Source organism: Saccopteryx bilineata, chromosome 7, assembly GCF_036850765.1.
Source record: "Saccopteryx bilineata isolate mSacBil1 chromosome 7, mSacBil1_pri_phased_curated, whole genome shotgun sequence".
NCBI classification, from domain to species: domain Eukaryota; kingdom Metazoa; phylum Chordata; class Mammalia; order Chiroptera; family Emballonuridae; genus Saccopteryx; species Saccopteryx bilineata.
This window is the reverse complement of record NC_089496.1, coordinates 107,048,647-107,062,682: the sequence shown is the minus strand read 5'-3', so window position 1 is coordinate 107,062,682 and position 14,036 is coordinate 107,048,647. Positions and strand designations below refer to the sequence as shown.

Here is a 14,036-nt window from a genome sequence, read left to right as displayed (position 1 = left end):
AGTAATTTCCCAGCACGAAAAATGTGAATTAAGGAAAAAAAGGTTTTATGGCCACATTAGTTTGAATTTGTAGAATGCCTTATCTATGAAGTCACGTGAGTTAAAAACAGCCCCATGCAGCCACGTTTTGTCTCCTTCCTAGTTTTTTTCACTGTAAGACCCACACAACGTGACTCCTGTCCCTCCCCCAGCCTCAAGGGTCCTACGTGCTAGCACACAAATGAGTCAGGCTGCCGCTGATGCTTGAGTATCCACATCACATCTGGCAAGTGAAGGACTGAAGTAATTTCTGTTATGACATGGATCTTTAGAATGACTGATTTTTATTAAAAAAACAAGTCTTTGGCAATTCACATCATTGGCTTGAAAACATCCCCGTGATACAAAGTTGTAATCAGTTTGCAAGATCTGAACCAAAAATCAGACATCTGACTGGAAACTGAGAAGTTTTAATGCTGCTTTGAGAAATACTTCTGCACAATGCCATCTTTCTCATACTGAAAAAAAGAAGTAACATCTGATATGTCAATGGTTTGTTGAAAGCACAAATATTTTTTGTTTCCTTGTCTCAGGTCCTCCAAAAACTCGGCTTTGAGCTTGTTCAGTTCTTCAGCTAGAAGCTTCAAGTTGGAAGGAAGCACTTGTTCATCTAAAATCAAGATACTCCCCAATTATTTGTGTAAATTAAATCAAGCTGGGCTGTCTAACGACATTAGGAAATTAACTTGATTACTTCAGACAAGCCAATCATATTCCTCTATAAATAATCACAATTGAGTTGGTATAAGTGTAAACAAAAGGTCACATTAATGTGGTACAGCAAATCACTTAAATAACTTGCTATGAAATTCCTGAGCAAAAAAAGACAAGCCCAAAGGGAATTTTTTGTTGTTGACAACAGAGCTGACTTAACATTCTTCTCAAACTAACAGGCAGAAAAGCATCAAGAATGACAATTTGGTTTTGAAACTGGTGTATTTCCTACCACTGTTGCCCAGTATACTTTCTGCAATGCTGGGAGCATTCTATGTGTGCCTGTTCAATCCAGCAGCCACTGGCCGTGTGGGCAGATGACTGGGACTTTTTTGTTGTTGTTAAATGGCTATATTGAGAGAATTCACATACCATACGCTTTATCCATTTAAACTACAACTCTTATTTTAGTATTAGAAAATTTCATCACCTTGAGCTACCACCTTCCTACGCCATCACCCCACCTCTCCCAATCCCTAAATAACCCTAATTGACTTGATGTCTCTAGATTTCCCTGTTCTGACACTTCACACGACTTGGATTCTATATACACCACATTCTGTTTAATCATTGGTCAGCTGATGGACAGCTGGGCTGCTTCCCCCTCTTGGCCATTAGGAATTACACGTATTGCTATGGACACCCGTGGACACATTTCTGCAAGAGCATGTTTCCCTCTTGATCATGGACCTGGGGGTGGAGCGGGTGGGCCCACGGCAACAGCGTCCCGCTAGGCTGACGCCCAAGCAGCCGCACCGGCCGCCACTTCCACCCGTGACGAGGGCTCCTGTTTCACCACAGCCTCAGCGACACACCCTTCTTGCTTCTGGGTGCCTAGTGGGCGTGCAGTCCTATCTCACTGCGGCTCTGACTTGCACTCCCTGATGACTACTGACACAGCGTGTTTTCAGACTCTTAACTACCCGACATACCTTTCGCTTCCCTCATGGTCTGAGAGATGACCCTTCGCAGTGCCCGATCCGCTTGGTGAAGAATGTTAGTTGAACAAATGATTCTGTCCGTTTCCTATGTAATGCAGACGCTGTTATCAGAACAGCTGTATAAAAGGCGGTTGAAGTGGAGATGCACTATTTTAAACAACTAAAAAGTTGGAGTGGCCTTCTGTTTGGTCATTCTTGCCTACGAGAGGGTCTACCTAAGACACAGCCAGTTGTAAACTACTTCCCTCTGGGCAGTGGGGTGCCGGTACATGCCCAACAATGGGCTCTCCAGAAAAAAACAAAAGAGAACAAGACCCTCTACAGTGTGTGTCGCCTTCTGTGCTGTACCCAGCCCCGTCCTGGCCCCTCTCAAGGTGCCGGCACAAAGGCTCCACTGCTTCTGGCAATGGAACAGTCTGTGGAGCAGCCACAGCGGACGCCACCGCTGTGTCCAGGGGCCCAGGGGCCCAGGGGCCGAGTGTGCGTGTGAAGCATCCTTCACGTGGAGCTCATGTTTTACACTCGGCTCAAAAAGATCATCCTACAAAGAGCTGTTCCTTCTCATTTATACTAACTGAACTGCAGGGCTTACCTTTTGTTCTATGTTTTCCTCAACATATTTTACTGGGTTTTCCAGAGCAGTAAGCAACAAATCGATCAACTCCGGGCTGTAAGGGAAGGTGGGATAAAGTAAGTCATTATAGCCAACATTGTTTTTAAAGAATTTGTGTCTGTGAACACCAAACTGAATTCTAAAGGAATAAAATTCCTATCCAAGGGCCTATACAAAAAGGGGGAAATGAAATGATTTAAAAGCTCCCTTCCACATGCAAAATCCACATGTAGAAGCTTTAACAAATCATAAGCCAAAAAAAACCCTCGTTAAAAAAATACTAATTTCTTACAACATATCAATTAGTTTTTAGAAAGACATTCTCTTTTCCCTCAATAAATTCTGAACTTTAGGCTGCCAGATTCTATTTTCCTCCCTAAAGAAACATGCTCGATTCAATCTTCACTTTCTGGCTTCTGCTCGTTTACCAGATGTGGAAAAGCCAAGTTCCAGGGCCGTGGCAGGTTGAAGTAGAGCTCATTCATTCATTTAACAAATATTTATTGAGCATATTATGTGAAAAATATTGTACAGGGCCCTGGCTGGGTAGCTCAGTTGGTTAGAGCATTGTCCCAACATGCCAAGGTTGTGAGTTCGATCTCCAGTCAGGGCATGTACAAGAATCAACCAGTGAGTAAGTAAGTGGAACCTGAAAAAGACTGTACAATATGTACGGGAAACTGCTAAGCAAGATCCCTACCCTCTCCAAGGGACAATGTAATGGAGAGAGACAGATAAGCAAAAATAATCATTTCAGACAGTGGTAAGTAGTAAGTTAAAACAATATACATAGTGATAACAAGAGTGACTGGGTCATCTAACATTCTTCACGGTTAGTTAGGATGGTCAGGGAAGCCAGTCAAGAATAAATATGTGGAATGGTAGATAGAACAGCAAGTACAAAGGCCCTGAGGTAAGAACAAATGAGTTCATGCAACAGAGAAGGCTGGTTTGGTTGAAAAGTAGCAAAGGGAGAGGCAGATTATGAGGCTGGGGAGTTAATCAGTTAGAACATGTAAGTTATGACAGGAGTTTGGATTTTACTCAGAGAACAAAGGGTAAGGCAGTGAATTCACTGAATTACCGTATTTCCCCATGTATAAAATGCACCCTTTTCTGAAAATAAAAACTGGGTGCATTTTATACAGTGGTTGTAGCATTTCAAGTGCCATAGGTGGAACTGAGGACAAGGCAATATACGAAGACAGTGATTTGTCATCAGACACAGATGAGGACAAGCTAATGGATGGGAGTTTTGACAGCAATGAGGAGTTGGATGACTTTTATGATGAATAAAACTTGAGTTCAATAACTTTATGTAATGCATTTTCCCCCCAAAATTTGGGCCCCAAAATTAAAGTGTCTTATACATGGGGAAATACAGTAAATCTGAATCTTAAGGCCCCTTGGTCCAAATTTTGGCTCTACCCCTTACTACCTGGATGTGTTACGGCACTTGCCTGGGCCTCAGCTATCCCATCCATAAAAGGGAGAGAAAACTATGTGTGCCCTCAAAGGCCTGTTGTGAGGATTAACTGAGGTCATTCATATCATGTGTTCAGAACCCGCCCTGTACATTGTGTCGACTCAGCTGCTGTTGCTGCTGGAGCAGTCAGATTTCACAGAAGACGGACAGGAACAGTGGTCAGCTCATCCGTCTAACACAGGGCCACCAGCCTTCAGAGAACCTGTCCTGTAACACGGAGACGACTTCGGACTTGAGAGAACAGGCAACCAGGTGCTTAAGACCCGAGACTAAACCGCAGATTATGCTCGGGGCTGCACCGGCCCGGGAAAACCACACTCCTCCTCCTAGCAAGCACTGGCCCTCGCTGCTCTGAAAGCACCGATAATGACCTCATGCTGCTTTCACGGGATATCTCAACGTCTCCACCAACCACTCACCTCCAAAGGGAAAATTTTAAGTATTTCAAAACGAATGGCAAGCAATCGGTTATGTGCCTGCTCAACCTTTCAGGATATTATGTGAAGTTAAAATTAGAAACCTCAGCAATAACTTATTTCATAAACCCTATGAATAAGTAATTAAATCCAGTTTTTTCTTATTGCATTCAAGTATATACGTATTATAAATGTACATGGCAACTGTATACTGGGAACTGGATATTTTGAAGGAGGTTTAATTGCTGAGCCCATACGGACAACAGTCAGGCGGGAGCTGAGAATGTGGGCGATACTCCCCTTAGAACTGCACTGTCTGACCCAAGAACCACTAGCCACATGAAGTACTTGAGTCTAAAGTAATTAAAACTTTAAATTCAGGCCATCAGTTGCACTGGCTACATTTCGAGTGCTCAGTGGTCACATGTGACTAGCAGCCGCCATATTGGACAGTGTGAATCTAGAACATTTCATCAGTGAAACAGTGAAATTTCTATTAGAAATGCGCTGTTCTAGAACTCTCAGGACAAATATTATGAATGAAATGCACTGGACACACAGCCATAGCCTTATCTATACAAAAGCAGTATAACTATAGGGAGGTTTAAGGCAAAATTAGGATTCAAAATTCATTCCACTCTTTTTTTCTATATAAGAAAAGTGCCGGGCAACCTATGTAGTTTAGTCTGCTATTTTAGCAAGTGTCAAAGATGTGTCCTGCTCTGAATCCCTGCTCTGACCTCTGGGAGACCAGAATCCTAACCAGGGCACACGTTAAACATGGGTTTAAATCTCAGCTGTCACAAGCTCAGTGACTCCGGGCAAACGAAACTTTCTTGTTCAGTTTCCTCTTCAACACAATGGGGGATATAACAGTATCACTCCAGGCCTGTGTGAGGGTGAACCAAGTGCATATAAGTCAGGTATTGTGCACAGTGCCTGCCTCAGGGAGACCGCCGGGAAAGGACGGCTTCCTGTAGGGTACCTGGCCTCCGAAGAGCAGGCCGAACTTCGGACCGTGAGGCTGTTGCGCTCCCAGGCGTTTTTCTCAGGGTTGGGCTCTTCTAGCTTTCCTCCCATCAGGCGGAGGGTCTCGGCCGGCAGTGCTCTCGGTCTCCCGCCATTCCTCTGTAAACAGGTCTCAAGAGGACAATCTAAAAAGAGCTGGCAAAACCCTGTTGAATCTGAAAACAATGTGAAACCACAAAATCACTGCTGTCCTGTTTTCCAAAACGTGAAATAGACATATGAGATGGATCATCCTAGCACAGCAGGGAAAAGCATTTGCAATCCCGAGCATCTAGCTTTGGAAATGAAGTAAGTTCATATAAACCTCCTAACCCAATTAAACCCTTGCTGAAGACGGTAATGGTTTCAATATGCAGATAAATGTGTGTAAGAAAAAAATGTTTTAATTACATTTCCGAGCCAGTTGGTAGACTTCATATCTCATACTTTGGTAATAAAAGTTGTCATCTAAAATCAAAAATAAAGGTCCAGAAACAGCAGTCTTCATTAAGATGTAACAAGACTGGGCCTCAAGCGCTGCAGAAGAGATGAAATTTTGATCCTTCAAGCAGGTTATGAAATGTTCCCACATGGCTTCAGTCCTGTTGGATGGGGCAGACATCTGACAGCCGTTAATGACAGCCAGCAAGAAGTATTCTAAGTACTTCAACAGTTCCTGACGAAGTGATTTCCACTGGAATGGCTATAAAAAAACCAAAGAATTGCAATCTGTATTAGGTCAAGGTGGTCATACCTCATTGCCATGAGGCCCCAGATGAAAATTTCAGCATGTAGTACTGAATCACTTTGCATTCCCAAAACACAACTTATTTTATCATGCCTCCCTGTCCTCCTATAAAACTCCCCCTCAATGATATCAGTCCTCTGTGAACTCTTCTCAGACTCTAACTTGCAGAAGACAGCTCAGACTCTCCCGTGGCTACCAAAACACCCTCTTCTGGACATAATGGATCTCCACTCTAGCAGGCTTCACACTGTTCTGGCATTTGTTTGCACAGCTCCATGTCCCCATTAGTCCATTATACACCCAGCCTCTAGCCAAGGGTCTGGCACCAATAGGTGCTCTAGAAATGAATACTAAGTAAGTGAATGACTGAATGAGTGAATAAATGAATAAAAATCTGTTACCTAGCCCTGGCCAGTTGGCTCAGCAGTAGAGTGTCGGCCAAGCATGTGGAATTCCTGGGTTCGATTCCCGGCCAGGGCACACAGGAGAAGCGTCCATCTGCTTCTCCACCCTTCCTCCTCTCCTTCCTCTCTGTCTCTCTCTTCCCCTCCTGCAGCCAAGCCTCCACTGGAGCAAAGTTGGCCAGGGCACTGAGGACAGCTCCATGGCCTCTGCCTCAGGCACTAGAATGGCTCTGATTCCAGTGGAGCAATGCCCCAGAGGGGCTGAGCATTGCCCCCTGGTGGGCACATCGGGTGGATCCTGATCAGGCACATGTAGGAGTCTGTCTGACTGCCTCCCTGCTTCTAACTTCAAGAAAATACCAACCAACCAACCAACCAACAACAACAACAAAAATCTGTTATTCTTCAGGGGAAAGGAGAAGCCAAAAATCTACATCCTGCTGAAATAAATTAGTCTGGTATGATACAGCAATGCTGGTTTGCCTTTGGAATGAGGACAGTTCTGGACAGAAAGACAATCAGCTGAAGTCCCTGGGTCAATAGGGAAGACTTCCGACAGGGTTGGAATGGGATAGGGAAAGACAGAGGAAGCAGACTGTGAGGAAGACAAATAGCTTGGAAATACATGTAATCTTGTACTGCTCAAAGGTTGTGAAGACCACTGACATAATTATGAGGCCAAAGACAAGGATGGGAGATCATGGTCCCTCTCCTGCCTGTCCACGCCTTACCACATCACCGAGATTACAAGTACATACAACAAATCCATCAGCTAAACTGACTAAAAAGAAAATCCACTAAAAAAAGGTGTGATATTCTTCTCACGTGACTAGATGAGTCCCCTGGCATTTGTCTATAGAAGGAGAGTCAAAAAAACATAAGAAAAGTGAGGAAACCCCAGCAAATACAACCTTAACAACTTTCAGCTTTCTCCAGAGTGGCAAAAATACTATCATCTAAGTCAGGGGTCCCCAAACTTTTTACACAGGGGTCCAGTTCACTGTCCCTCAGATCTTTGGAGGGCTGGACTATAAAAAAAACTATGAACAAATCCCTATGCATACTGCACATATCTTATTTTAAATAAAAAAAAAACAAAATGGAAACAAATACAATATTTAAAATAAAGAACAAGTAAATTTAAATCAACAAACTGACCAGTATTTCAACAGGAACTATGGACCTGCTTTTGGCTGAGATGGTCAATGTCTGGTTCCATATTTGTCACTGCTAGCCGTAACAAGTGATATGACGTGCTTCCAGAGCCGTGATGCGAGCATCCTGGGTCACCGGAAGTAGTACTGTACGTGAGCGATGTCGCGCTTTGCGGCCCGGCCACATACAGTACTCCAGGACTTCTCACTGACCACCAATGAAAGAGGTGCCCCTTCCGGAGGTGCAGCGGGGGTGGATAAACGGCCTCAGGGGGCTGCATGCAGCCTGCAGTTTGGGGACCCCTGATCTAAGTAAATCCATTGCCAGGGAATTGATATCATGTTTACCGCATAATTAACCTAGAATGGGGAGTGGTGCAAAATTTTTCCATACACTAAATGTGCTGTCTATTTGCATGTACATATAGAGTGGAATCACATTATATTTGTATTTTATTTATGTGAATTCATCTACACCAGGGCACTAAACAACAAAAGTAACTAAATTCTTTGGATCAAAGAGTATCTGCTCTAGAGTGAGCAGGAGATGGGAGGCATACTTCTCCAAGGGGATACATCTCACTGTGCTGAGTATGATATAAGGGCTAAAAGAGAGGTCCCCACTGGACAAGTTGGTCCCTTGGCAATACAAGCCCATTACTTCATCTGATGGTCGACTAAGAGCCAGCCATATTTTCCTGTGCTGGCAAAGGCAGGTTTACCCTGAGATGAATGAAGATTCAGTTTCTGCTCCTTCTTTTGTATACCCTCTTTATGGTGGTGGGAAGGACCCTCCCAATTCTGTTACTTATCATCTGGTACATTCTTTTTAAAGAGACAGAAAGGGGGATGAGAAGCATCAACTCATGGCTGCGGATTCTTAGTTGTTCATTGATTGCTTTCTCATATGTGCCTTGACATGGCGGCTCCAGCTGAGTCAAATGACTCCTTGCTCAAACCAGCGACCTTGGGCTTCAGGTCAGCAACGTTGGGCTCAAGCCAGTGACCATGGGGTCATGTCTATGAACCCATGCTCAAGCCGCGAGTGCTCAAGCTGGTGAGCCTGTGCTCAAGCCAGTGAGCCTGGGCTCAAGCCAGATGATTAGGAGCTCAAGCCAGCGATCTCCAGGCTTCGTACTTGGGTCCTAAGCGTCCTAGACTGACGCTCTACCTACTGCGCCAGCGCCTGGTCAGGCTTTCTTCTTTTTCCTTTTTAAAAAATATTTTAATTAATTTATTTATTTATTCATTTTAGATAGGAGAGAGAGAGACAGAGAGAGAAGAGAGAGACAGGGGGGAGGAGCTGGAAGCATCAACTCCCACATGTGCCTTGACCAGGCAAGCCCAGGGTTTCGAACCGGCGACCTCAGCATTTCCAGGTCAACGCTTTATCCACTGCGCCACCACAGGTCAGGCTGTCTTCTTTTTTCTTTAAAAAAGGTTCCCCACACTATAAACTTCAAGCCCCGCAAAACCTGGATTCGCACGTAGCTGGATGTTAAACTGGCTGTGTTGGAAGTTTCGAGAGCACAACTTTCCCAAAGGATTTTCAAGAGTCTATTTGACTACGGGGACTTCCATCTTGCACACTGACTTCAGAACCTAACACTGTCTTGTAAGGCTCCCCTATATAAAATACACAGTGCCTGCATGCTCCACATGTACATATAAACCTCCACAATGACGGAGATAACTCTATGTAAAACGTGCTCCACTTGCCCCGAACTCAGTCTCCTCCCACGTCTGCCTCATTCTCCTACACCAGGTACCAGGCCCGGGGCAAAGCTTGTACTTGCCCTCTGCTGCCACAGCCCGAGCCCCGCCCCCTCGGTCCTGACCAATGGCCGTGCGCTCACCTCCTCCAGAAACGCGTCAGGCATGACGTCATCATACGCGACGACGCCGACGGCCCAGCCCCGCTCCTGCCGCAGCTGGTGGCTGAGGGCCCGCGCGAAGGTCGACTTTCCTGCAGCGGGCAGCCCGCAGAGGACGCAGAGCCCTAGCTTCCGCGGCCTCTCGCCGCGCGCTCCTCGGACGTCCTTGCTGCTCTTCATGCTGCCGCGGGAGATCGGAAGCTGCTGGGAACGGTCTCCGGAACTGGGGCGCGCGTGCGCAGTCTCCCCGCGCGCTCCTGAGCCGCCTGCTGCCGCGACGGAGGAACCGCGAGTCTTTGAACCCAAAGTTACGCGTGGAGTCGGCTGTTTCCGTGGTGACCCCGGCGGCCGCCTGAAGCGCCGAGCCCTCAGTGAGGCGACTCATTTAGGTTGGGAAGACCGCGGCGGTGCGTTCCGTAACTCCAGGGCATTTTTCTAAAGGATCAGAGAGTTGACTTTAATCTTCAGCTAGAATCATCCTCCCTGCCAAAAACTTGCCACTGGGATCTGTGCCTCGAATTTGTTACGATGAGGCCCCTTACCCAGAAAAAATCACGGAAGAGACTTTGAACCTCTTACCCCAGCGGTCTTTGGAAGGTTAATTACTGGAAATTAAAGATGGGGGATGGGGGGAACTGACAGTCCGACCCCCGGGCTCCGCTGCCCCTCCTGGATGTTATCGATGAGTGGAAGGACAAAGTAACTGTTTCCTAATGCCAGGAGTGAGCAGCAAGGCAAGGAACATTCCTAGACCTCACTCTCGCTGCATTCATGCAGAGGACAATGAGTATTTTTAAAATATATATTTTAAATGTTTTATTGATTTTAGAGAGAGAAGAGAGATAAAGAAGGGAGGAGCAGGAAGCATCAACTCGCAGTAGTTGCCCTAACCAAGCAAACCCGGGATTTCAAACCACCGACCTCAGCGTTCCAGGGCAACACTTGGTCCACTGCCTCATCACTGGTCAGGCAACAAGGGGTCTTTTAGTGTTGAAATAATAATAATAAAGCTAAGCTGCGGAAGAGATATAATAGAACAAATCCTGTGGGTATATAGAGTAGAAAAATTAAAAATCAGATTCTACCTTTCACCTCATTTTAAGATGTTAAAAAATGCGAGCAAGTGAGGTTAAAAATCAGTGTGTACCGTCCTGATAGTACAGTGGATAAAGCATCCGAATGGGTCACTGAGGATGCAGGTTTGAAACCCAAGGCTGCTGGCTTGAGCATGAGCTCACCAGCTTGAGTGAGGGGTCGCTGACGGGTTGAGCCCCCTCCCTGGTCAAGGCATATATGAGAAGCAATCAATGGCCTGACCTGTGGTGGCGCAGTGGATAAAGCATCAATCTAGAAATGCTGAGGTTGCCGGTTTGAAACCCTGGGCTTGCCTGGTCAAGGCACATATGGGAGTTGATGCTTCCTGCTCCTCCCCCCTTCTCTCTCTCTCTCTCCTTTCTAAAATGAATAAAAATATAAAAAAAGAGAAGCAATCAATGGACAACTAAAGTGATGCAGCTATGTGCTGATGCTTATCATCCCTCTCCCTTCCTGTTTCTCTTAAAAATGTTATGTAAACACAATAAATAACAAGACACTGAAAAGCAAAAAAAATAAAAAATCAATGTATACTAGGGTGAAAATGCAAACAGTAACTCAATGCTAAAATATAGTTGGAATCATACAGCCTTTTCGGATTTGTTTCTTTCATGATTAGTCATATGTAGTTAAGATTACTTCATGTCTTTTCATGGCTGAGAGTGCACATCTTTTTAGTGCTGAATAATATTCCACTGTCTGCATAAACCAGTTTATTCATTCACCTACTGAAGGACATCTCGGTTGTTTCCAAGTTTTGGAAATTATGAATAAAGCTGCTGTAAACCTCTGTGTGCAGGTTTTTGTGTGCATGTAGGTTTTCAACTTATTTGGGCAAATACCAAGGAGCCATGATTACTGAATCTTATGGCTAGAGTATGTTTAGTTTTTAAGAAACTGCCAGACTGTCTTCCAAAGTGGCTGTACCATTTTGCATTCCCACAAGCAATGAATGAGTTTTGTTGCTTCACATCCTTGCCAGAATGTTTCAGTGTTTTAGATTTTAACCATTCTAATGGTTGTGGAGTTGTATCTCCTTATTTTGAGATTCCCTAACAATTCATGACATTGAGTATCTTTTCATGTTTATTTGCCATCTGTACGTCTTTTTGGTGAAATGTCTGTTCAGATCTTTGATCCAATTTTAAACTGAGTTGTTCATTTTCTTATTGCTGAGTTTTAAGAGTTCTTTGTATATTTTTATAACAGTCCTTTATAAGATACATTTTTTGTAAACATTTTCTCCCAGTGTGTGGTTTGTTTTCCCATTCTCTTGATAGTATCTTTTGCAGAACAGAAGCTTTTATCTTAATGAAGTCCAGCTTACCAATTATTATTTTCATGAACCTTGTCTTTTTCAGAATCCAGCTTCATTAAATTCTTTGGGATTTTGATTGGAATTTTTTTTTTCTTTTTCTTTTTCTGAAGCTGGAAACGGGGAGAGACAGTCAGACAGACTCCCGCATGTGCCCAACCAGGATCCACCCGGCACGCCCACCACGGGCGATGCTCTGCCCCTCCGGGGCGTTGCTCTACCGCCAGAGCCACTCGAGCGCCGGGGGCAGAGGCCAAGGAGCCATCCCCAGCGCCCCGGCCATCCCTGCTCCAATGGAGCCTTGGCTGCGGGTGGGGAAGAGAGAGACAGAGAGGAAGGAGGGGGTGGGGGTGGAGAAGCAAATGGGCGCTTCTATGTGCCCTGGCCGGAAATCGAACCCGGGTCCCCCGCATGCCAGGCCGACGCTTTACCGCTGAGCCAACCAGCCAGGGCCTGGAATTTTATTGATGCTTAACTCATTGTTTACAAAATTTAAGTCCACTTAATTATCTCCTAATAAAGTTTTATAATTTTCCTTATATGTGTTCTATATAGATCTCATATATATATATATGTATGTATATATATATGTATATATATATATATATATATATATATATTTTTTACAGAGACAGAGTCAGAGAGAGGGATAGACAGGAATGGAGAGAGATGAGAAGCATCAATCATTAGTTTTTGATTGCGCATTGCAACACCTTAGTTGTTCATTGATTGCTTTCTCATATATGCCTTGACTGCGGGCCTTCAGCAGACTGAATAACCCCTTGCTGGAGCCAGCGACCTTGGGTTCAAGCTGGTGGGCTCTTGCTCAAACCAGGTGAGCCCGCGCTCAAGCTGGCGACCTTGGGGTTTCAAACCTGGGTCCTCTGCATCCCAGTCCGACACTCTATACACTGCACAACCACCTGGTCAGGCTAGATCTTTTATATTTTTAATTCCTACTTAGCATTCTGTTATTGTAAATTGTAGTCTCACTAATTATTTTTTATTTCTTTTCTGTTCTTGTAAAGAAATGTAACTGACTTTTATGTTAATTTTATATCCTGTGGCATTGCCAGCTTTTTTTTATTGTTTGTACAGGCCAATTATTTTGTAAAGTGACTCTCATTTTGAGTGTACCAGATGTTTCATCATTAGATTTAGGTTATTATTTTCTTAGGAAAAGTACCACAGAACAAATGTATTCTGAAATGAAATGCAGAATGTCAGGTTTGACCCATTACTGGTGATGTTAATGTTAGCCATTGATTAACACGGTGTCTTCCAGGTTTCTCCACTGTAATACAACGTACTGTTTTTCCCTTTGTAATATCTTGTGTAGGCTATGGGAATATCCTGTTTCTCACGAAACTCGCACCACTTTCCCATCTGATCAATAAAACCTATGATGGCTATCAAATGGTGATTTCCTAACTGTCCTTTCTTCTACATTTATTGTATTACCATGGATTCAAGTGTGAAAGGGTCTATTATAAAAGTTCATTTTAAGCCAGGTATTCTGAAGCTGGAGTGGATTTTTCCATAGATACCAGGTTATTCATGCTGGTTACCTTTTCAATTTACTCTTTTTACTGACTCAAATTACTAGTGTACATTACTGTAGATCCAAGCAGAACAAAGATGTTAATATTTTTAATTCGCAAGATAAAACCTATATAGGAAAAAAGGTCTTTGCAGTTTTCAATAATATAAGGGCCACCGTCCCAGCGCTGCCCCATGACTCCGTTCAAGCCCCCGCCTGGTGAGCCAGGTCGCCAGCCTCCACCTAGCCACCTCCGGGGTGAGACCGTGTGTGGGCAGCGAAGGAGGAGTTAAGAGAAACCGCCTACTCCACGGCCGGCCGGAGCCGCCGCACACTCCACTGCGGTTGGTGGGAAAACCTCGCCGTCCACTCCGGACGGTCTGGAGGGGGACTTCTGATCGTGTGGAGCCACGACACCCACTACCGGACGACAGACTCCCCTCACTGGACAACGCTCCCCGGCCACTCAGTAACCACCGTCCACCTCTTGTCTTTTTTCGGGGGACAGTGTCGAAAAACTCACCTGCTTTTGCGCGGACCGCACTGCGCCGCCCCTGCGCATAGACTCAGCGGTAAGACGAGGTGCTGTCAGTGCGCAAGCTCCGCCCTTAGGTCTCCCCCTGCAGGTTTTGAACAACGTTGCTGAATCTGGCCGGCATGCGCATGCGTTTCTACGGTAGTTCTCTATT

At 44.9% G+C, this 14,036-nt stretch overlaps 1 protein-coding gene across 2 annotated transcripts; it reads right to left on the bottom strand.

The window, feature by feature from the left end:
• Nucleotides 1-238: 238 nt before the first annotated feature.
• Nucleotides 239-14,006, bottom strand: PSTK (phosphoseryl-tRNA kinase). Of its 2 annotated transcripts, XM_066239221.1 has the most exons (8): nt 13,871-13,978; nt 11,820-11,920; nt 9,380-9,832; nt 5,629-5,920; nt 5,195-5,393; nt 2,287-2,362; nt 1,686-1,779; nt 239-649 (listed from the first exon to the last, which is right to left on the bottom strand). In XM_066239221.1, the coding sequence occupies exons 3-8, from the start codon at nt 9,575-9,577 to the stop codon at nt 450-452; spliced, it is 1,059 nt and encodes a 352-aa protein (XP_066095318.1). In that variant the 5' UTR covers nt 9,578-9,832; nt 11,820-11,920; nt 13,871-13,978; the 3' UTR covers nt 239-449. The 2 variants fall into 2 exon arrangements, with proteins under 2 accessions (XP_066095318.1, XP_066095317.1); XM_066239220.1 differs by lacking the exon at nt 11,820-11,920 and having other exon boundaries at nt 13,871-14,006.
• Between the last annotated feature and the right edge of the window lie 30 nt (nt 14,007-14,036).

Coding starts and splice junctions, on each gene's coding strand:
- PSTK (XM_066239220.1), bottom strand. CDS start 9,577: ATGAAGAGCAGCAAGGACGTCCGAGGAGCGCGCGGCGAGAGGCCGCGG. Junction 2,363..5,194: donor GCCTGCTCTTCGGAGGCCAG/GTACCCTACAGG, acceptor CTTCCCTTACAG/CCCGGAGTTGATCGATTTGT. Junction 650..1,685: donor GACCATGAGGGAAGCGAAAG/GTATGTCGGGTA, acceptor TCTTGATTTTAG/ATGAACAAGTGCTTCCTTCC.